Below are 23,342 nucleotides of genomic sequence, written 5' to 3' on the forward strand. Positions count from 1 at the left end.
CAAGGAAGGATCCTTCCCTACAGGTTTCAGAGGGAGCATGGCCATGGTGACACTTTGAGTTCAGACTTTAGCCCCCCAAACTGTGAAACAATACAGTTCCATAGTTCTAAGCCACTTAGTTTGTGACACTTTGTCATGGCAGCCCTAGGAAACTAATTCCTGTAAATAAGTCTCAGTTCAGAGATAAGAACTGAGTGCTCTCTGATTTCCGACAAGTTTCTTCCATTGCCTTATGTCTACCCCACATTCACCATAAAGTTCTTTCATTCTCAGTTTCTTTGATTGTAAAGGAAACAAAATTCTTTATTGCGTCCATACAGGCCTTCATCTTAGTTCCAGAATGAAACTATTTCTTTATTTACCTGAACCTCAACTTAGAGTTTCAAGCCTCTGCTTGATTCTAACTGAAATACTTTTCGGATTTAATCTATCTCCCTAGGTACACGGACCCTCCTCTCAGGACTCCAGGATTTTCTTCTCTGGACTCCAGGGATTTTCTTCTCTGTTTTGCAAAGGAAAGACATAGACTTTAATTGCAGACCTGCCACAATTTTGTAATGCCATTCCATACTGTAAATGATATTTTTCATTTTGCCCTCACTACCAGAGTAGAAATAACTCAGGAGAGTAAGATTCCACCCCCCCCCCGCACCATGCAGCATGTGAGATCTTAGTTCCCCAACCCGTGCCCCCTGCACTGGGAATGCAGAGTCTTAATCACTGGACTGCCAGAGAGTCACTTGACTTCAAATCTAACTTTTTTTGTTTGTTTTAAAATCACCTTTGACTTCCTTAAATCCATTAACTACACATAGTGGGAATTTGAGTCTGTAACAGGGAAGAACTAACCTGACTCCATATTGAATCTATTTCTTTAAGTTCTAGCCTTTGTGCTCTATAGCTAATTGCCTCCTGCCCAGCCTTGCTAACTCTGTACATAGGCATGTTAATCATAAATTGAATGTGGCCTGTAGCTTGAAGTATACAGAATAGTCCCCTTCCAGAAGCTCTGCCTCCCATGCTTAACCTTTAAAGCTAAACTACTTTTGCTTAGCTTGTAGGTATACTAATCATTAGAAAGATAATTTTCCCTTGCTTGGCGACCACTCATCCACATAGAGATAAGGAGTTGCAGAACAGGAAATAACATCTGTCTTATTGAAGATTTACAGGAGCATCATGGCCAACCCTACAGTGAACAACTCAAGAACAAACGATGACCACGTCCCCTCCAAGATCTGGCTGGCACCAAGAAGTCTGCAACAACTCGTCACCTCTTGACCTCACTTCCTCCCATTTCCCTCTCTTTGTAGCATAACAGAAGCTTGTATTCAAACCCAAACAAGATGGTTCTTTAGGACATTAGTCTGCCATCTTCTTGGTTTGCAGGTTTTCTGAATAAAGTCTCTATTCCTTGCCCCAACACCTTGTTTCTCGACTTATTGGCCTGTTGTGTGACAAGCAGTATGAGCTTGGACTTGGTAACAAGGTGAATGATGTATGGTGTAGTTTCCTTTTTTGTAACATTTTTATCCATGTTTGTGTCTACTATTGCCTCATCCTTGAGGACACCTCAGATCCAGGCTGGCTGTGGCCCTTAATGTCTTCCTTAAGGCAACTTGCCCTGAAGCAAAGTATTCCTGTAGGCTCTGCCACTATTGCCAAAGTTTCCATCCTCATCTGCTCCAAGAAATAATTCTAGGGTTTGGTGAGACAAAAGGGATAATGTGTAAAGAAGAATGTATACTTTCCCAGGTAGGGCCCGTATCTATTATTTCCACCTTAATGTACCAGGGAAGTGCCACTGTGTCCATGCACAGCCACGGGCATCTGAGACACCCACAGCACCCGCAAGAGCTAAGCAATTTATTTGGCCACAGAACCAGGCATCCCCCAATAAGGCATAGTCCCAAAGTTTCTGTGACTCAGGCCTTGCTCCTCCCTCAGAAGGAAAGACTATGCCATCTCATCAAATACTGCAAACCACAATCCAACAATTAACCTGGGGGTAGGAGTTTGGACTAAAAGATGACCGCTTTAAGTCCTTTCACATTTAATAATCTTTTAATATTTCCTCATCTTTTAATATGTTCAGGTCTCTTGGTTATCTAATTTGACCAATTTTCACCTTGAGAAGACTGAGAAGTGAGAGTATTGACTCAGCAAACTCTAAAATTGTAGTGCTCAAGTATTGCAGCTTCCTTAATTCATGTATGGAAAGGCAGAGGCCCAGAAAGTGGAGTAATCGACACTTCTGACCTTGGAAAGCCTCTGTCACTGGACCAAGCAAATCAAGTTAGGGGCAACTGACAGAAGTGGGTCAAGTTTGACTTCTCCCACTTGATTTATTTATTTATTTATTTTTGGCCACGCCACGTGTCAAGCGGGATCTTAGAACCAGTGTTCCCTGCAGTGGAAGCTCAGAAGCAGTTTAGATGATCCTTACTTCGAATGGTTCAACACCAGCTGGTAGGTTCCTGCACTTCTCAACAGATCTCAGGGCCAACTCTGTGTATTCCCTGGACAACGACCTCAGGAGGATAAGTCAGTAGAAACAAGTGATGCTAGGAGGAATCTGCTCCCAGAGACAGAATGGGGGAGGAAATAGAGAAGAAATAAGGTAGTGATAAAGGGAGATGGGAGATAAAGAACAAAGTATGAAGGAGGAGAACTAACACATATTGACTCCCTTCTTACTCTGTATCAGGCATATTTCTATAGATTTTCTTAATCATTACCAAAATAGCCATAAGGTTAATATTTTCTCCGTTTTATAAATAATGTTATGAATACAAAGTAGAAATAATTCCCCTAAGTTACAGATCTGTGTCAAACTGGGACTCACATTCAAGCGTGTTCTGATCCAAAATCTGTAGTAGCCTAAATGATAACATCCAAAGATATCATATTTTAATCCCTGGAACCTGTAAATGTTATATTATATGTCAAAGATTTTGCTTATGTGACTAAGTAAAGGATTTTGAGATGAATGGATTATCCTGGATTATCTGGGTGGGCCCTAAATACGATCACATGTATTCTTATAAGAGGAAAGCAGATGGAGATTTTACTATAGAAGACAGAGGAGATATAACAATTGAAGCTAGAGGTTGGAGTGATACCAGGAAGGAGTCACAAACCTCTTTTTATATTTTCCATAACGTGTTCCTTATTTCCTTCTGATCCCTTACCAGAAGCATCCTTTAATATCATATTTCTACCAACAGTTAGTTCAAGGCATTCTAGGCTTTTCCTATCATGTCCTTCAAGATTATTCCAGCCTCAACCCATTATCCAATTCCAAAGCCACATCAATATTTTTAGGTATTTGTTACAGTAGCACCTGCTTTTAGGTATCAAAATCCATATTAGTTTCCTTTGGCTGCTGTAACAAGTTACCACAAACAAACCTGGTGATTTAAAAGAACAAACCTTTATTCTCTCATAGCTCTAGAGATCAGAAGTCCAAAGTCAGTTTCACTGGACCAAATCAAGTGGCGACTCTAGGGGAGAATCTGTTTCTTACCTCATCCAGTTTCTTGTGCTTCTGGCTCTCCTTGGTTTGCGGCTGCATCACCGTAATCTTTGCCTTCATGGTCACATTGCCTTCTCTCTTTCTGTCTGTAGTCTAATCTTTCTCATAGAGCACTTAAGAACTGACAAGACGGTAACGCACTACCAAGCCAATTGTGCAGAAAAAGAAACTGAACACTAATAACATTTTTTTCTCATGAAGGGCTAATATCTCTCCAGGTAGAGTTGAATTTCTGATTTGAAGGCCTCTTGCATGTAGAGGGTATGTGATTCTCCAGACACCAACTTGGTGTTCAACAGTTCAATTCAATTCTGACACCAACTCCCAACTCTTCTCAGTTTAAGGGCTCAGTTTCACAAGATTGCCCCCACTTCAGGGACCAGTTGTAAATCCCAGCATGGGGGCACCCATCTACTAATTGATTAACTATAAATTGAGGGTTCCCACGACCCTCTCTTCACTTTTGATAATTTACTAGAATGACTCACAGAATTCGGGAAATCACTTTACGTACATTTACTGGTACATTATAAAGGATGTAACTCAGAGACAGCCAAATGGAAGAAATGCAAGGCAAGGTATGGGGGGATGTGCGGATATGGAGTTTCCATGCCCTCTCCAGGTATGTCACCCTCCCAATGCTTCCAGTGTTTATCAACCAGGAAGCTCTCAAACCCTGTCATTTAGAGTTTTTTATGGAGGTTTCCTTACAAAGGCATGATTGATGAAATCAACGACCGCTGGTGATTGAATTCAATCTCCAGGCCTTCTCCATTCCCTGGAGAGAGGGCAGGGCTGGAAGCTCCAATTCTCTAATTATGACTTGGTCTTCCTGACTAGCAGCTTGCATCCTGAAGTTATGCAGGAGCCCCCAGCCACCAGTCTTCTCATTAGCACGCATCCCACTCAGGAGATTTCAACAGCTTTAAGAAGCTCTGTGCCAGGAAGTGGGGACAAAGAGAAAATATTTAATTTTTATTCTACCACAAGGGTCAGACACCAAGTCCTAGGGTCCATTCAGTAAGAGTCTGCCTACCTTAAGCTATGGTCTTAACAGCGTAAACAGCTTGTCCTTGCCTCTTGGTAAGGACAAACTAGAAAACACCAATCCACCCAACGACAAGCGTATGCAAGGAAATTAGTCAGGGTTCTCCAGAAAAACAGAACCCATAGGAGAGAGATAGATAAGGAGGTAGAGCTATCTCTATTGGTTCTTTTTTCTAGAGATAAATAGATACTAGATCTATCTATCTAGCTCTCTATCTATCTGGCTCTGTATCTAAAAAGATTTATTATAGGGAACTGGCTCACATGTTATAGACTGAGAAGTCCCAAGTCAGAAAGCTGCAGTCAACAAGCTGGAGACCCAGGATAGTCAATGGTATAGTTCTAGTCTGAGTCTGAAGGCTTGAGAGAACCAGGAGAGCTGATGGTATAAGTTCCACTCTGAGTCTGAATCCAAAGACAGAAGACCAATTCAAAGACAGGCAGAGAAAAAAAAAGAAAAAAAAAAAAAAAAAAAAAAAGACAGGCAGAAAGAGAGAGAGTTCTTGCTTGCTGGGCAACGCATGGTCCAATCAAATTGACACATAAAATTAACCATCACAGGGCTTCCCTGGTGGCGCAGTGGTTGAGAGTCCGCCTGCCGATGCAGGGGACACGGGTTTGTGCCCCGGTCCGGGAAGATCCCACTATGCCGCCATGGCCACTGGGCCTGCGCGTCCAGAGCCTGTGCTCCACAACGGGAGAGGCCACAACAGTGAGAGGCCCGTGTACCAAAAAAAAAAAAAAAAAAATTAACCATCACAGTAAATGTATTACTAAGACTGACCATGTAAACATCTTTCTCTTTATATATTTAGATAGGTAATATCTATTTATGTTTAAATATACCAGTGATATAACATATAATTATATAATCTATAAAAAATTAATAAACAGAAACCTCAATAGAGTTAGGCGACCAGAAGGGGGAGCTCTCACAGTCTGTGACCACAGCAGAGCCCAACAGGAAGAAGAAAAACTTCTTTTCTGGCAATTGAACTCAACCAATGAAAAGCCATGGATTCTTTGTTTACTGTAGCCCTCCCAACTTCCTTTTCCTCTCTGTAAAAGTGGTCTCTTTCCTTGCCTGTGGGGACTTACACGTGGCTCACCACGGTTGCAGACCCTGAAATGCAATTCTCTGCTCATCCTGAATAAACTCATCTTTGCTGGAGAAATATCTGGCAGCCTATTTGTTTCAGATCAACAACTCATATTTTAAACTCACAGCAAACTAAGAATACAAGAGACCTTTTCAACCTGATGAAGAGTATCTAACAAAAGTCTACAGCAAATATCATACTTAATGGTGAAATATTTAATCATTACCCCTTGAAATAATATTCAAGGAAAGAATGTCTCTACTACTACTTCAATTCAATTCAGTATTGTATTGGCAAACCTGGCCAGTGAATTGAAGGCAAAAAAAGGAAATTAAATGTACAGAGATTAGAAACAAATGAAACTACCATTAGCATACCTTATGAACATATAATTTAAAAAGAAACTAGCAATAAATTATTATAATATGTGGATTTAGCAAAGTTGCTAGATAAAAGAATCAATACAAATTTTATTATATCTATATATTTTCAGAAACCATTAAAAAATTAAACTTAATTTTTAAACTGCATAAAATAATCAAATACCTAACAGTAAACTCAGCAAAAGATGTACTAGATCTTTATGATGAGAAATATGTCTTAACTGGCACAGTTTTGAAGAGCTCTAAATTAATTCTGAGGTATATTATCTTAATGGATTAGAAGAGTAAACACTGTAAAAATGTCAATTCTACCTAAACTATTCTACAGATTCAATGCAATCTCAACCAAAATCCTAACAGACATTTCTGAGGAATTTGGAAAAGGTGCTTAAGAAACTTAAGTGTAAGTGCAAATGGACAAAAATAGTCAAGACACTTTTGAAGAAGGTGGGAGAACTTGCTTCATAAAATATCAAAATTCATTTTTAAAACTATATGTTAAAATCTACATTAAACATGCTTAGCATTTCATAAATATTAAGTTCTCTTTAAATATTTGGCTTTAGGCTATTATAAACATGCCAATTCAGATTTAAGACTAAGTTATCTCAGATAATCAGTCACCAATATCAAATTAGTAAGGTCAAACAAAAGACTATGACCTTCATAGTCTGATGTGTATATATCCATTTCCTCCTGTGTAAATGTTTCTACTTCTAAAAGATCCCCATCAATATCTATAAATTCATTTTCACTATCATCAGTGACAGAAATAATTTCATCATTGGTTCCTTTTATTTCGGGATTTTTTACTTCTGTGGGCATTCTACTGACAAAAATGAAGCAGCTAAATTATAACTCATTCTTGGGAACAAAGAGCTTGCTTTCAATTGATTCAGTTTATTGAAAAAGAACAAAGTAAGCTTTCATGTTTATGAAGTCTTTGTTTTTTAACCATGTGTGGCACATAGTAAAAGCTCAATAAAAGGTTGTTCAATGAAAAAAAGGTACATTAAACGTTGTCTGTTTTAAGAATAAACAAATAGAACAATGGAAAGAAATAGAGAGCTCAGAAATAGACTTGTGTATATAAGGACTCTTGATTTATGACAAAGTACAATGCAAAGTAATAGAAAAATAAAGCATGGCCTTTTAAATAAATAGTGATGATTCAATTGGATATCCATGGGAAAAGAAATTAAAACTTTATTCCTACCTTATACAGTCAGCCATCTGCAGTTGGTTAAATCGATGGATACAAAACACGTGGATACAAAGGGCCGACTGTATCAGTTGTATTGTGCTATTTTATATAAGGGACTTGAGCATCCGCAGATTTGGGTATCCATAGGGGCTCCTGGAACCAATCCCTGGCAGATACTCAGGGATGACTATAACATTCACAAAATTCTAGTCCATCCACGTCTTTGACCTCACTTCCAAAACAAGAAATATAGGCACACCTTGGAGATTCTGTGGGTTTGGTTCCTTCCAGACCACTGCAATAAAGTGAGTCACACAAACTTTCTTCTTTTTGGTTTCCCAGTGGGTATAAAAGTTATGTTTATACTATGCTATTAAGTGTTTAATATAGCATTATGTCTAAAAAAACAATGTACATGCCTTAATTAAAAAATAATGCCAGGACTTCCCTGGTGGTGCAGTGGTTAAGAATCTGCCTGCCAATGCAGGGAACATGGGTTCAAGCCCTGGTCCGGAAAGATCCCACATGCCTCGGAGCAACTAAGCCCGTGCACCACAACTACTGAGCCTGCGCTCTAGAGCCCACAAGTCACAACTACTGAGCCCACATGCCACAACTACTGAAGCCCGCGTGCCTAGAGCCCATGCTGCGCAACAAGAGAAGCCACCGCAATGAGAAGCCAGCGCACTGCAAAGAAGAGTAACCCCCACTCACTGCAAATAGAGAAGTCCCGTGTGCAGCAACAAAGACCTAATGCAGCCAAAAATTTTTTAAAATAATTAATTAATTTAAAAAATAATGCTGTTGGAAAAATGGTGCCAGTAGACTTGCTCAACTCAGGGTTGCCACAAACCTTCAATTTATAAAAGTGCAGTAAAGTGAAGTGCAATAAAACAAGGTCTGCCTGTGTAGAGGAAGAATGACACTGTGAGGAAAAAATTAGACAACTAAAATGTGGGATATTTATCAGGACAACTGGACTTATAACTTCAAAAATGCCATAAATGAGAAACAGTGGGATTGTTCTAGATTTAAAATAAAAGATACAAAAAAGACATAATCAATATCAAAACATGAACCTTGAATGAACCCAGGTTTGAAAGAGAAGTTATAAAGTCAGGTTAGGAACTATTGGATAAATTAGTTGTTCTAAATCTGATCTGACTGTAACAGGGATAGAGACTGTTGTAGGGGCAGAGTTGTGGATGTGTCTAGCCCTGGCCTTGTGACTTGGATGAGGCAGTCTCTCCACTTTACTGAGCATCTTCTTCTCATGTATACAGTTGTGGCCTGGGAAACATGAACCATAAGACACATTAGAGCTTAAAATTTGTAAAATTTCTGGCTTCCTACTCTCGTTTCCCAATCCTCTAGGGGTAATAACTGATCAAATCAGTTTTAAAGGTGACCAGAATCGTTCAAAACTGATAAAATAAACTAAGAATGTCAGCCTTAGAAGGGACTTTGGTGATTTTGATATTTTCTCAATGTCCCACAGTTGTATTGAGTTGGTGATGGCTTGCAACGTGTATTGGTGAAATGGGCATATTTATTCTTTCTCTGGGAGCAGCAAGGGCCTTAGACACAGGCTGGAGAATTTCCAGGTGGGAGGGCATCTGGGTTTGAATGGTGTGGGTTACTCAAATTCCTGTGGTTGTGCATGGACACAGAGCTCTCTCTCCCACGCCCTCCCCCAGCCCATTAAGACTGAACAGACAAGAACACTGCCTAAGGGAGTATACATCCTTCCTCTCACTGCCTCCCCCTGTCCCCCTCCCCCAACCTCCAAGAAGCAGAATTCTTCCTGTAGCAGGTTGGAGGAGGAAAGCTTGGCATGAGTGACAGACACTTCAGAAAATCTGAGTCAGGACCAGCTGTTTCAGTGAAGGCTCAGGGCTAGAATCAGCCTGGACCAGAAGTGAGCTTCCTTATCATGTTTGGGGAAGGAGGTCAGAAGGTTAAGAACACATGAGGATGAAAATTAAATGCAAAAGGACAGTGGTCTCTCTAGAACTTCCCTTCATTTCCAAACGTATATTTGATTGGGAGTTGAACCTAGAGTAGAGAGACAAATGGATTTGAAATAAAACCTCTGGTTTATGGTCTAGGTCTATACTATTAATGAGACTTTGCTTGTCACTTCCCCTCTCTGAACCTCACTTTTCCATTGAAAATCTGAGCAAATAATGCCTGTTCTACCTTTTTAACTGGCTGATTGTGAAGGCTAAATGAAATCCTTGATGTGAAGGAGATTTGTCAACTACAAATTCTATGTAAACATAAGCAATATAACTTTAAAATGGCAGACTTAGGAGTAGATCCTACATTTCACACTTGTAACCCACACTTGCAACACAGGAAAATCCTGGAGACCTGAATGGGGATCCCAGATGCCAATGGAGATTATCAAATTCAGGGAAAATATCCAAGTAAAACTAAATGGTGGACAAAAATCTCTAAATCATATTTGGGTGGTTGTAGAGGCTGTGACTGAATCTGGGATGAAGAGGTGGACTACATCTCAGAAAAAAACTGAACCTGTTTCCTCTATGATCAAAGGAGCTAACACAAGAAACTTGGTGCTGATTTTTAGGTAGGATTAAGTCATTAACAGAGGCTAAGACAGAGAGCCCGAAAGACTTTATCTGACTTTAAACTGCCACCCACTAGCTATGGGCAAGAAAGTTATCCTCATGAGAAACCTACCTCGAGGAAAAACTGGAGTCTGACTGGGGAAAATAGGCAGTGCTTGAGACATGTTGATTTTTGCCATTCTATTTAAGATTATGGACGATTAGCAATTACAAGATTTTTAAAGTCAGGAAGTGACAGTTCTTATTGTTTAATTTAAATCTGGACTGGTTTTCAGACTTAATCTATGGCTCAGGTGACAAACATTTCAAACCTAAAATCTTGTTTCGTAAAAATTGATAAAATTACGTTTCCTATCCTTTCTTTCTTTTTTTTTTTTTTTTTTTGCGGTACGTGGGCCTCTCACTGTTGTGGCCTCTCCCGTTGCAGAGCACAGGCTCCAGACACGCAGGCTCAGCGGCCATGGCTCACGGGCCCAGCCGCTCCGCAGCACGTGGGATCTTCCCGGACCAGGGCACGAACCCATGTCCCCTGCATCGACAGGCAGACTCTCAACCACTGCGCCACCAGGGAAGCCGTCCCTGTCCTTTCAATGGAAATAAATATATAGATAATTTGGGGCAGGGAAGGTAGAATCCCCAAGTAATCAGTGTAATTGACCTCCAAGATCAAGAACCTAAATCCAAAGTGTTTCAAGGAATGGAGAGTATTTAGCTTGTCTGAAGAATGAGATTCACAGGAGGAGCTACTGAGAGTGAAGATTGAGAAGGAGGCTGAGGTCGCATCAGGAGCAATTTGGATACCATGCTGGAGATTCTGGATTTGATGCTATAATAAATTAGTTAGCCTTATTGGCTCACTGTCGGTGGAGGGATATCATCAGACAAGTGTTCAGCAGCTCCAGTGGCAGCAGGTGAAGGAAAAAAAGCATTGAAGGGGAAGAACTTGGAAGAGAGAACACACGACAAGTAGGAAATTATTTCAGCATTCCAGAAGGGAAATAACAGGAATTTGACATGTGGCTCTGGTAGAAGGTATGAAGAGAAGGCAGCAGTTATATGATACAGTCAGGTAGACCATGACAGGAAGGGGCCCCACGTAGCCCCTTGCTGAGCATAAGCTCCTAAACCTTTTCTTCTCCAGGTCAGAGCTTTTGTTTCCAGGGAAACTAAGACAATGGGACACAGAGACTTGGGAAGGCAGAGATTTTAGGCCACTTGACCTGATGAAATTTTCTCTTCTACTTTAGGAGTTAGTTATTGTGTGATGAGCAAAGATAAAGTGACTAAGAAAGTAAGGAATTTATAACAGCAAGGGAGAAGCAGTGTGTAATTGCACGTAACTTTGGATAAGTCAGTTTTTCTATTTAAGCACCCGTTTCCTCATCTGTTAAATTAACGATGGGTGTTTACCTTGGGCTAAGTCCAGTGCTAAGAGTTTAAATGAATTATCTCCTTTATTTTTTAAATTAGTCCGATGAAGTTCATATTATTCTCCCAATTTCACAAATGGGACCGGAGGCACAGAGGGTAACTTACCCAAAGTCACACATCCTGGGAAGGATGAAGGAATTGAAGTACACTATTTTTGAGGCTTGATATTTTAATCTCCATAGTTCTCGAACTGTGGCTGGGCAAAGTATCTGTGGGTGGGAAGGGGCCACAAAGCAGAAAACCTGTATAGCTGCCCTAAAGGGCTTTCGGAGCTTTGTGGCTGGATCAGCAGTCATTGTTTTGGGCTCCTCCCTCTAGATTAGAGGCCTCTGAGAAGAGATCAGAAATCTGGGATAACAAAAGTCTTCTGTTTTCCAAGAGAATTAATGAATACCCAGATTCCACCAGAAGCAAGAATTAAACCCTACCCAGACTTCAGTTTTAAGGAAGGGGAGGCAGCTTTTTACGTGAACCTGGAAGAAGGAGGGGGCTGGTTGGAAAGGAACTGAGAATTGGAGGGGAAGAATTTATCTTTTCAATAAACGTGGGAGTAAAGCTGAGCTGTCAGCCCAAATCCTGTGGGAGGAGGAAGAAGAGTGTGGGAAGAGTGGTAAAGGCAAACAAACCCGATACTCTTCAACTAATCCAAATATTTTTCAACATCTCTTTGTTAGTTATCTCGTTACAGCACAGTTAGTTGCTGAATTCACCCCCTTGTAATTCCAAAGCCATAGGAACCACGAACCGTATTCATCCTTGTTTTAGTCATTTTGCCTCCTAAGTCATCAGGCAACAGTTTTACCAAATGTTTTGTTGCAACAGAACAAATGTTGCCAACCTTCCATTCTGTAGTAACTGTTTCCTTGCCACTCCTCCTCTCTGACAGGTAGGAAAATGGGAGTGGATTGGGGACAAAAAAATTTTTTAATTAATATAAGAAGAGAATCATTGCATAGCCTAATGATGATAAAGTGCCATAAATTTAAAATTTTGATTAATTCTACCCTTTAAATCTGAGATTTAAATGGAAAAAAAAACCCAAATAATTTTTTAAACTTCAAGGAGCTAATAATCTGATGAGGAATATACAACTGTGTCAAGAATAAGAACACTATGCATATTAAACATTTTACCTATAGGCAGAGAGGAATCAAAAATCAATGAAGTTTGGGTATGAATAATAAATAAAACAAGAGAGGAACCTTACAAGGACAAATAATCATGAATTTAGGAGTATGATTAACTCAAACCTTAGCACTTGAGGTCCAGAAAGTAAAACTGTATTGTAGACAAGAGAAAGTTACTGGTCAGCCCCCCCACCCCCCATGAAGTTGGTGGGATTTAAATATGTTATTTATGTGAGAAACTCAGCAATTCCTAGGGCTCCAGGTCTGCATCATCAACTCATCTATTCTAAACTTTTGGCTGAGACTATTGAGCAGTGGCTGGAAACTGTTGCTGAATGGATGGGGGTTCTTATGATGGTTGAGAGGCAAAGCATTTTTATCCTAAGAGGAACTTGAGTCTCATTTCCATTATCCTTCTTGGCCCTTCGGGCTTCCAGGAGATTAAGAGGAGTGTTTGCAACTTCCTATATATTTATAATTATTTCAAAAAAAAATTTAAGTTATTTACTTAAAAAAAAAGCATCGCATTCAAAATGGCAGATTATCCTCCAGAAAGTTGTTGGCTATTAGTAGTCCTCCCTGCCCCCACCTAGCGTGTAAGAGCCTCCTATACCAGACTGACACCGAGACTGGGTACCTCCATTCTTTTGAACTTTGGCCAATCTGATAAATGCAAAATGCAACTATTCTTCTTTATACCTCTTTAATTCTTGGTAAGGGAGAACATTGTATCCTACTACAGATGCCACTTGGTTTACTGTCTGGTGCCCGTGTTTCTCTTGGGCTGCTTGGTTTTTCTTACTGACTAGTAAGCACATGAAAGCATTTGTAAACACTTGTACAGTGAACATATTAATGTGCAAATATTTTTCCCTTCCTCAGGCCCAGTTTCCTTCTAATGGATCACATGTGGTCCATTATTTGATTTTATTTTAACTTACATAATAATATTAGGATTAGTATTTGGAATGTCTATGTCATGCCTTTTTTTTTGCAGTACGCAGGCCTCTCACTGTTGTGGCCTCTCCCGTTGCGGAGCACAGGCTCTGGACGCGCAGGCCCAGCGGCCATGGATCACGGGCCCAGCCGCTCTGCAGCATGTGGGATCCTCCCGGACCAGGGCACGAACCCGCGTCCCCTGCGTCGGCAGGCGGACTCTCAACCACTGCACCACCAGGGCAGCCCTGTCATGCCTTTTTGCAGTGACTTTACTGAGATGTCTGCACCTAGATACGGCTATCCACTCAGAAAAAATAGACAATAGTCTTCAAGGACTGTGGAGTGCTTGCCCTCACCTTTTCATAATTCTGCCAGAATTTATGTGAGTCCCGGTTCCTCATCGCACTAGTGAGCGCTGAGTGCTCACGGAGGTATGTGTAGGTGAGGACGTGGTTTGAATTCTACGTCCTCTTGCCCTACTCACGCCCCAGAAATCCTTGCCACCCTGCAACTGGCCTGCATAGGCTTGGGCTAGTCCCTGACAGGGTATCAAAAGGCTGCCAGGTACCCGACAACCTCAGACTCTCAGACTAGTGATCTACAGATACTAGTCATGACTGTACAGTTAAGGGCCTCCTATCTTTTCCCCCTTTTCCTAGCTGGCTTTGTGCAGTCAAATTCTAAGCTGGAGAAGGTTAGTGACCACCAGAGAGGGTGGGACAGGGCTCAAAGGTGGAGCCTTCTGTCCTGCTCCCAAATCTTGCCCTCAGTCCTTCCTGTAAGACTCTGACCTCTGCTTTCTCCCTCTTTGCAGTATGCGGGCAAGCATGTCCTTTTTGTCAATGTGGCCACCTATTGTGGTCTGACAGCTCAATACTCTGGTAAGAGTTCATAACCAAATCTCCTTGGGACTAAACTTTCCAGCTCATTATATTCTAAGTCATGTTGGAATTATATTCTAATTCTATGTATCAAAGTAAATACTCATGATCAAGTGACTTTATTCCCTGATGTCAGGAGTCAGTAAACTATGGTCCACAGGGCAAATCTGGCCAGCCTACTTTTGTAAACAAAGTTTTATTGAACATAGCTATGCTCATTCATTTACAGATTGTCTGTGATGGATGTTAAGCTACAAGGCAGAGTTGAGTGGTTGTATGAGTGATGGTGTCAGAGACCATCTGAAATTACTATCTGGACCTTCACAGAAAATGTTTGTTGACCCCTTCCTATGTCCTGCCTCTGCTTTGCTCCTGAGATTTCCAGGAGAATCAATAATGTATCTGACAGCTAGGAGCCTCTCTGAAGATTCAAGTCTCCTTGGTAAATATAGGAGGTAGGATTGATGTTTTTGAGACTTTTCCGGGGTTTTACATGTAACTTACAAAGACAGGGAAAAGGGGAAAGGGGCTTTATACCTGGAGCACATTTGACTGGAGCAAGGGCTGGTAGAGGAGGCCATAATAGAGGCAAACACTCCCTCTCCAACCTCAATGCCTCCTTTAAGTGTAGTTTTTCCCTCTCTGTACATGACTCAGGGCAGAATTTTATCTTTCTCATGTCTTAGGCCTTGTTGTTTGAAAGCCAATAAATAATGAACAGGATTATTTTCTTTCAGAAACAGATGTACTTCTTATATTTGAACTAATAAGAACTTTGATTTAAAATTTTTGATTATGTTATATTTCGACAAGGTAATATATTCACAAGGCTCAAAATTAAAGGAATAAAGAAGTTTAGAGTGAAAAGTTTTTTCACCTCTTTCCCCTCCCTTCAGATGACCAATATTATCATGTTTACAAAATATATGGGTATTCTTTTTTTTTCTTTTCCCCCAGTTGATAACATATTGTAAATACTACTTGCCAATTTGCTTTTTAAAATTAATAAGGTACCTTGGAGTTCAGACCATTTCCTCCCTCTTAATTTTAAGACTGAAGAATATTCTACTGGACCATACTTCATTTTACCAGTTTATAGGGACTTTAAAAATCAATTTATTCAGTTCCCACTCTGTACATAACAGATGAGGAAACTGAGAAATAGCTACTCAAGGACTGGTAGACATGATTCATAATTTATTGTCTCTTTCCTAGAGGAAGTGATTACCTACAGTGACTAAAGACAAGAGTGGAGGATGTGGGGAAAGGTACTAAGGAACCATTTGGAAACAGGAAAGCAATCTCATATTGCAAAAATAAATAAACAAAAATAAATAAAGGACTAAGAGGAGACATCAGTTGACCCCGTTGGCTGAGCAGAATCTGAGTGGGACTGGTTAGTGTTTGCTAGGGGACTGAAAATATCTAGCTCAGAAAGGGTGAACAAAGAAGACAATTACAAAAGTCTGAGGAGACAAATTGGAAAACTTGGGGAAGAAGGCAGTTGGAAGCTTGTGTTTTGGCATATCAATGAGGGTTTTTAGGTAGAATGCATCTTTAACATCCTGAAGACTGTTGAAGAACACCAGGAAGCTCAACCTGGAATTTCTCTGGTTCTCTTTGCCCCTGTCAGATTTACCCACACTCCACCCAGGGTGAACCAGCTTGTGCAGAGGAGAGAAGCACATTCTCATTGTGTGTGTCTTTTCCTTTTTAAAAGAAAGATTCAATCTACCAATTAACCAACCAGGGAAGGCAAACTGATGAGCAGTGATGTTTAAACGCAGTTTTGTTTAAAAATCACCTGATGAGCTTTTCATTTTTTAATTGTGGTACAAAAAGACATGACATAAAATTTACCATTTTAACCATTTTTAAGAATACTGTTCAGTAGTGTTAAAAATATTCATTCTTGTGAAACAAATCTCCAGAACTTTTCCATCTTGCAAAACTGAAATTCTGTACCCATTAAATAATAGCTCTCCTTCTCCCCTTCCCCCCAGCCCCTAGTAACCACCATTCTACCTTCTGTTTCTATAAATTTGACTACTTTAGATACCAAATGTATTTGTCTTACCTGCAGTATTTGTCTTTTTCATGACTAGTCTATTTCACTTAGCATAATGTCATCAAGGTTCATCCATGTTGTAGCATGTGACAGAATTTCCTTCCATTTTAAGGCTGAATTTGTTTGAAGGTCAGTTCTTCAATCATTTGTTTATCCATTCATCCACTGATGGACATTTGGGTTGCTTCCACTTCTTGATTTTTATGAATAGTGCTCCTATGAACATGGATGTGCAAATATCTCTTTGAGGCCCTATTTTCAATTCTTTGCATATATACCCAGAAATGGGAATGCTGATCTATGGTAGTTCTATTTTTAATTTTTTGGGAAACCTCCATACTATTTTCCATAGCACTTAAACCATTTTACAATCCCACCAGCAGTGATCTGGTGAGCTTTAGAATAATAAAGGTGACTGGGGAGCCATCTCAAAAGAATGTAATCAGAAATTTTTCTGGAATGGAACCTGGGTATCCCTATTTTTAAAGGAAGGCCCCCACCTGATTCTGATGTGCTGCAGATTTGGGAAATACTGCACTATAACATTTTGAATACATGTTTAGGGATCCAGTATCTAATTTCAGCCCTGCCACGAACAGTCTTTCTGACCTAGATATTTTTTTTTCTTTCCCCGGGCCTCTGGTTTTTTCCTCTGTAAAATGGGTATCTCTAAGGATCTTTCTCTACACAAGGAGGCTCTCTAGCCAGGCCACCATATTGTCCCTTCTCTACCCATAGAACTGAGCGCACTTCAGGAGGACCTGAAGCCCTTTGACCTAGTTGTGTTGGGCTTTCCCTGCAACCAATTTGGAAAGCAAGAACCAGGAGAGAACTCAGAGATCCTTCCGGGACTGAAGTAAGTGCCTGCTTGAAACCCTATAGGGGTCTCTGTCTACCTTTCCTCTGTTTCCAGAGGCACTTCCATATTAGGGACTTCTGGGATGGGTAGTGGGTTAATAGGCTTAGGGGCATCTGCAAACTGATTTTAACTTTGGCCTCTGCTGATATGAGTCTGGCAGTGTCAGACACTCTCTCCCCCTCTCTGGGAAGCGAGAACTGGACGGACCACGGAGGACCAGGAGCACAGAAATAGCTTCTGGTATTGCTGCTACAGAAACAGTGCAGGGGGAGACAGTGATAGGATGTGGAATAGAGAAAAATAAAGTGAATCAGGGAGCCCAAAGTTTAAAAATGGCCTTATTTCCCCTTCCCAGCCCTGTTTTCTATATCTCCACCTCTCTCCCCTTTCTCATGACCTCAAATTCTGGTACCCCATTATAATTTTCTTTCAGACATTCTGGAGCTTCCTGGGAACATTATGGTTCATTGCAGGTATGTCCGTCCAGGAGGAGGATATGTACCTAATTTCCAGCTTTTTGAGAAAGGGGATGTGAATGGCGAAAAAGAGCAGAAAGTCTTCACCTTCTTGAAGGTGAGTTAATCACTGACCTAAGCCTCTTCTTCCCAAATATTCCTAGCATAAACTTGGTGTGGTAGAAATGGATCCAAGGGCACCTGCCTGGAGGTGGGATTGGACTCTTTGGAAGAGATCTCCAGATTAGCATAGGGATTGAGGTTTAATTTGTTGGTATCTATGATGCTCTGGCTTTGTGTGGTGGAGAGAGTTGTGTAGAGTGTCACCTTTCACTGGGACCACCCTCTTTTGTTCATTGACATTCATTCATTCATACATTCAAGGTATACTTGTTGAGTGCCTGCTATCTATAAGGCAGTTTTCTAAATAATAAGGGTATAAAGATGAATAGAAACAGTCCCTATTCCTTGAAGATTTCATACTGGAGAGGATGACATAGAAATCAGATATAATACAATGTAGTAAGTGCTTTATATGAAACACTGACTCTTAGATATGGAGAATGTGAGAGCTGAACGGGCCTCTAAAGATCATCAGAGTTCAGTGTTCTTAGATGCTGAACTGTGGGCCAAAGCTGGCCTATGTTGAGATTTTTATATATTCTCAGTAAATTGAAAAAATAGCACAATATAAGGAGGATTTCATAAACTCAACTGATTTATAGGGCTACCCTTTATTCTAAGATTAGTACCTATATGTAATTTATTCTTATAATTATCTTTTTTAAACTAAATGGTGAAGCAATGATGTTTTAAAAATTTTCTCTTATTTGACAAAACAAAATGTTGGAACTCCTACTGGTTCCAAAAGATATTTTTGAAATGTTACTGGCCCATGGAGCATCAAGACCTGGGAAACCACATTCTAATCTAAACCATTCACTTTGCAGAAAAGGAAACTGAAAGCTAGAGAGGTGATATATCTTATTCATAGCAGCAGGATTTTGTGATGTGGTCACAGGGAGAAACAGAAAGAGGGAATAGACTTTTGCTATAATATCTACAACATTCTTGGTAGTTGGTATCCTTGTGATTCAGAGAATATATTAGTAATCAGAGGAAATGAAAATATCTTGATATAAGAGGGAGTAGATTACCTGTGGGTGAAAATAGCCTGAATCATCCAAGAGCAGAAATGATACTGTCATTTCTCTTTTCCATCTCTCTGCTGCAGCAATCCTGTCCTCACCCTTCTGAACTTATGGGCTCAATCAAACATATATCCTGGGAACCCATCATGGCCCATGACATCCGCTGGAATTTTGAAAAGATCCTGGTGGGACCTGATGGAGTCCCTGTCATGCGCTGGTTCCATCAGGCTCCAGTCAGTACAGTCAAGTCAGATATTCTGGCATACCTGAAACAGCTCAAAACCAAATAGGAAGACGAAGTTGGGGGCAGAAGCCATTCTGCTTCTTACCTGAAGACCTGTTCAAAAAAAAAAAAAATCCATCTTTTCACTATACTCTCTTCCTAAATGGTCTCCACTTGACTAAATCACCTCTATGGTGCCAAAATTCCCACTCTCTACCAAGTAGATTTATATTCAGAAGGCTACTGCTATTTCCCCTTGCAAGAGTAAGTGGGTGAAGAAAAAACAGAATGGAAACCCTAAATCCTCAGACATCTGTTACAAATTTAATAATGCATATCCATCAAAGGGAAATCATCCTTCCATGAGGAAGGTTCAGTTTGTCACAATATTCTGAAAAAGAACGTTGCTACACATTCTGATTTCTCCTTCTCTCTCTACCCTAAAGGTGCAGAAATAGCAATGGGGTGTATAGCCATACAATCTAGGTTCCACTTCATAACATATTTCCTTCCCCAGGAGAAACATGTAATGTCAACTTCCAAACATTTTCGGATCAGTCTTTATCTGTGACACCCAGCCCACCCCTGCTCCCACTGATCTGTCACTCTTCTGTAGGAGCCCTAGGTCTAGTGGGAGCAGGAAATTGCCTCACATGAAGGGAAGGGCATCTTCACGATAGTGGGACCTGGAGCCTCTTTCTAATTTGGACCCTACAAAAACTCTCCTATGTCTGATCTTTACTGTATTCAGATTGTGACACTTGGGCAGAGCACCCTTTGAAGGACAGGCTTTCCTCTCTCAACCTTAGATTCCTCAGCTTCAGAACCAGCCCTGACCCTATCTCCAATAAAATGTTTTCTGCAGCAACTGGGATCAGTGTGGTGGTTTTTAAATCCTATCCTGTGCTCAAACTCGTCATACCTTTCTCTTCTTCCTCACTGTGACTGTCACAGATGGTGGATTGACCAAATTACCTGAACCCCCTGGACAGAAGGATTTACCATCCCAGGTCCTTGAAAGGTTGTTACCTGATGGCTCTCAACTCTCATCCCTCTTTAGGAATTGTCTCAGGTCAAGGTCACATTTCATTTCCAGGGGCAGCCTGTATGCAATTATTGGTCAACGAGAGGTATAACAGCCACGATCTGGCTTCTCAATTTAGGACAACTCTGAAGGACCCATTCCAGTGGGGTAGGCACTTGCCCTTTTGCACTTGTACTGCAGCCCAATTTTTCCCTCTGATAAATTCTGATTCTCTTCATTGCTTCTCAGGTGTTGACCCTGAGGTAGTGCCCCAGTAAACTTTCTGAATGCAAATCCCCATCTTGGAGTCTTTCCGGGGAACCCAACCTACAATAGTTAGTACCAAAAGTGATCTGAGAAAGAGGATGATAAGATGAGATTTTTGAAGCTGAATTACCCACCATCTGGTTGGTAGTGAGGGGATTGGTGGAGCACAAACAGCCACTGGCACAAAGTAGCAGTTTTTAAAACTTTCACCAGACCTGAACTGAGATGCTATACTGGTGGATATGCACAAGAAGATGTGATGTATCAGGTGCTTGATAAATATGGGAGAGCTGGTAATAATAATAGAATTGTATCGTTGCTATTAGAAGAAACTGATGCCCTGGAAAAAGATGATTAAAGGCTGAGGATGATATCTCATCAAATAAAGGCTAACTGTGAAAGCCAGAGTGTCTCCATAATGGGATATAAAGAACCTCTCATATCCTGCAACTCAACAGCATAAAAAGCTAAGGTTCAGATCCAAGATTTAATCATAAGAATAGTAGAACTCCAAAGTGGCTTAAATTCTCAAACTAGATTATCTTCTATGCCTAGGTCATGGCCTTGATTGGAAAAGAATAGAACTTGAGACATTGAATGGAGACATCTGGTGGGATGCATTAGAACATCTAAATCTCCAGATTTCCCAAGATCCTTTGAGCCTTTTAAAAGTAGCCCAGTCCTCCTTATTAAGGGTTCTTCCTTGAAGACAATGCAGAGACCTCTCCTCTGCCAAACACGTGCCTCTGCCACTCACTCAGCGTCTTTCCCATATAGAACTAAATTCTAAGGGTTCTGGATCAAGAAGAGAACTCAAAGTTAGCTGAAGTAGAGTTTACTGATACTGGAGTATTCTCCAAAAGTATAGAATTTTTACACACTGGCAAGAACTCAACATACTATTAGGATTCTCCTGCTTGAAAAAGAAATGACTCTCACTAAATGTGGTAAGAATGCCAGGACTCTCATGATTGATGGCAGAAAGGAGGGATCAAAAGCTCAGAAAAGTGGGCATGCTAGAGTGGATTTATTGGATTTACCACGTAACGCTGGAAAACCCACTAGATGGATGTGTCACAAGAGGGCCAAAGGACATTCTGTTTGGAAAAAAAAAAAAAAAAGTAATATGCTGAGGAGAGGGGCACCAGCCTCACTGAGAAGTTCTATGATGAGTGTCCTCTACTGGTGCTGGGCTGATGGTATGAGATTCTGCTACAGAAGTAACTTCACTGACAGCAATGGGGACTATAGGATCCTGAAATAATTCAGGCCAGAGATAGCAGCACTCAACCATCAGAATCCGTGAGTGTGTGTGTGTGTGTGTGTGTGTGTGTTTGCGCATGCCCCAGGAGTGGGTGGGCAAAATTACTGTAATGAGAGACAATTTCAGAGTGGTAGCCAACTTTGCAGAGTGTTTGAGATAATTAATAAAATACAGCATCCCTAGAAGCAACACAGATGGGCAGTCAACAAGCATATCACTCTCTACACAATTAGAAGAAATTGAGGATAGATAATCAGGAGACTGAGGGCAGCTACACCAGTTAAAAATAAAATCACAATACCTTGCTCAATTTCTGATCTTAAACCAGTTTTCAGACCTGAAATTTTTGACTAAAGGAGAAGTCAAGTCCTGAGGACCCTGCAGTGTCACTGCAAATATGTAGAATATAATTCCCCCATTCCTTTCCTAAAGGGACTTATGAGCATTTACTCAATAACCATAAACTCAAGAAAGAGAAATACCCTCACATTTCAAGGACTGTTGGAAACAAGGTCCAAGTTGATATTGATACGGAAAGACCCAAAGTGTCATCATGGCCCCCCTGTTAAAATGGAGGTAATAGGGTCCAGGTAACAAATGGAGCTGTGGCTCAGGTCTGGTTCACAGCGCGCCCACTAAAAGCTTGAAATGAACTACAACAAATATAAACAATAGATTTCTCTGAGTATGAGACTTCAGAAAATGTTCAAGTTATCTTTTTGTTTTTCTGCATTCCCTTTGTATGTATTGCATCTGCACATTTATAACAGTGGTTTTTCGAAAGGAAATATTAGCTCTGAATGTTTCAGGATAACAACGTATTTTTAAATTCTTAGGTTAAAAAACAGCGAGTGATCGGGTCGGGGTGGGATAGGTGGCATCTGAAGCAGATCAAAGGTCAGTCGAGCGGAGCTCAGAGTGGAGACGGGAAACTCAAGAAAGTAGAACCGCTGAGATGGAAAGTCCGCGGGAATCCGGAAGCAATGAAAATGCACTGGTTTCTTACAGATGAAATACACACTCCTAAGTGGAAAGCTTCCTGCCTTTGTGGAATCAATGTAATTTTTTTTCATTCAAATGCTTTCAAATAACAGTCTGAATTTAGAGAAGCCGTGGGAATCTGAGCGGAAAATCAAGATAGAGATAACTGCGACGCTCAGCCCCGGCAGCGTCTCTGTACCGGGGAGGAAACGGCTGCAGTGGCAAATACCAGTGATGCCTTGATTGCTGCTTTTAATCCCATTTGTGGAAGTCCCATATCAGAAGGTGCCATTTTGTTCATAATATTTAATATCTTTAACAAAAATACCGTCTTCATCTGTGAAAGTATATTCACTTATATCTCCCTAACGTAGCTCCAGTGGCGCAATCGGTTAGCGCGCGGTACTTATAAGACAGTACACTTGTGAGCGATGCCGAGGTTGTGAGTTCGAGCCTCACCTGGAGCAACTTTTACTACTCTCCCGTCCATACAAAGAGACAGGCCAAATATGAGGCCACCCCCGAAGAGATCAACTGTTGTGATTTCTGTCCTACATCTTGCTTGTGATTTGTCTTAGAATTCTCTCTTAAAGTCATGCATAACAAGTACCATCCTGCTGAGTGTGGTGCCTGCCTTCTTCCAACACTTTGGCAATTTATCATTTGACACTTGCCAAGACGACTGTTCACAGTATTCAACTACGTCTGATTTGTCAATTATGTGAAATGCGGACGATCTTGGTTTTTCTTACAAGTCTTTCAGCGGAAAATGTCCTGTCCTTGAACCTGCTTTCCTCCGTTTCTCCACT

The 23,342-nt window shown here is 40.7% G+C and overlaps 1 protein-coding gene and 1 non-coding gene across 2 annotated transcripts; both read left to right on the plus strand.

Annotated features, from left to right (window-relative positions):
* Positions 1–4,123: 4,123 nt before the first annotated feature.
* LOC111168438 (epididymal secretory glutathione peroxidase-like) lies at positions 4,124–19,178 on the plus strand. The gene is made up of 6 exons (XM_089919856.1): positions 4,124–4,157; positions 14,020–14,054; positions 14,175–14,241; positions 17,048–17,165; positions 17,642–17,741; positions 18,858–19,178. Exons 1-6 carry the CDS (start codon positions 4,124–4,126, stop codon positions 19,062–19,064), a joined length of 561 nt encoding a protein of 186 aa, XP_089775982.1. The 3' UTR covers positions 19,065–19,178.
* Positions 19,179–22,906: 3,728 nt separating this feature from the next.
* On the plus strand, positions 22,907–23,000 carry TRNAI-UAU (transfer RNA isoleucine (anticodon UAU)). The gene is made up of 2 exons: positions 22,907–22,944; positions 22,965–23,000. It is a non-coding gene; the product is annotated as a tRNA-Ile (tRNA).
* The last annotated feature ends 342 nt before the right edge of the window (positions 23,001–23,342 follow it).

Source organism: Delphinapterus leucas, chromosome 10 (genome assembly GCF_059928025.1).
Source record: "Delphinapterus leucas isolate spDelLeu-1000000601 "Yukka" chromosome 10, BTC_Dleu_Yukka2, whole genome shotgun sequence".
NCBI lineage: Eukaryota > Metazoa > Chordata > Mammalia > Artiodactyla > Monodontidae > Delphinapterus > Delphinapterus leucas.

Bases quoted from the DNA above. Each gene is read 5' to 3' on its own strand.
- LOC111168438 (XM_089919856.1), top strand. From the start codon at position 4,124: ATGTGCGGATATGGAGTTTCCATGCCCTCTCCAG. The intron at 4,158-14,019 runs GTATGTCACCCT...CCCTTTTCCTAG, and splicing joins AGTTTCCATGCCCTCTCCAG to CTGGCTTTGTGCAGTCAAAT. The intron at 17,742-18,857 runs GTGAGTTAATCA...TCTCTGCTGCAG, and splicing joins AAGTCTTCACCTTCTTGAAG to CAATCCTGTCCTCACCCTTC.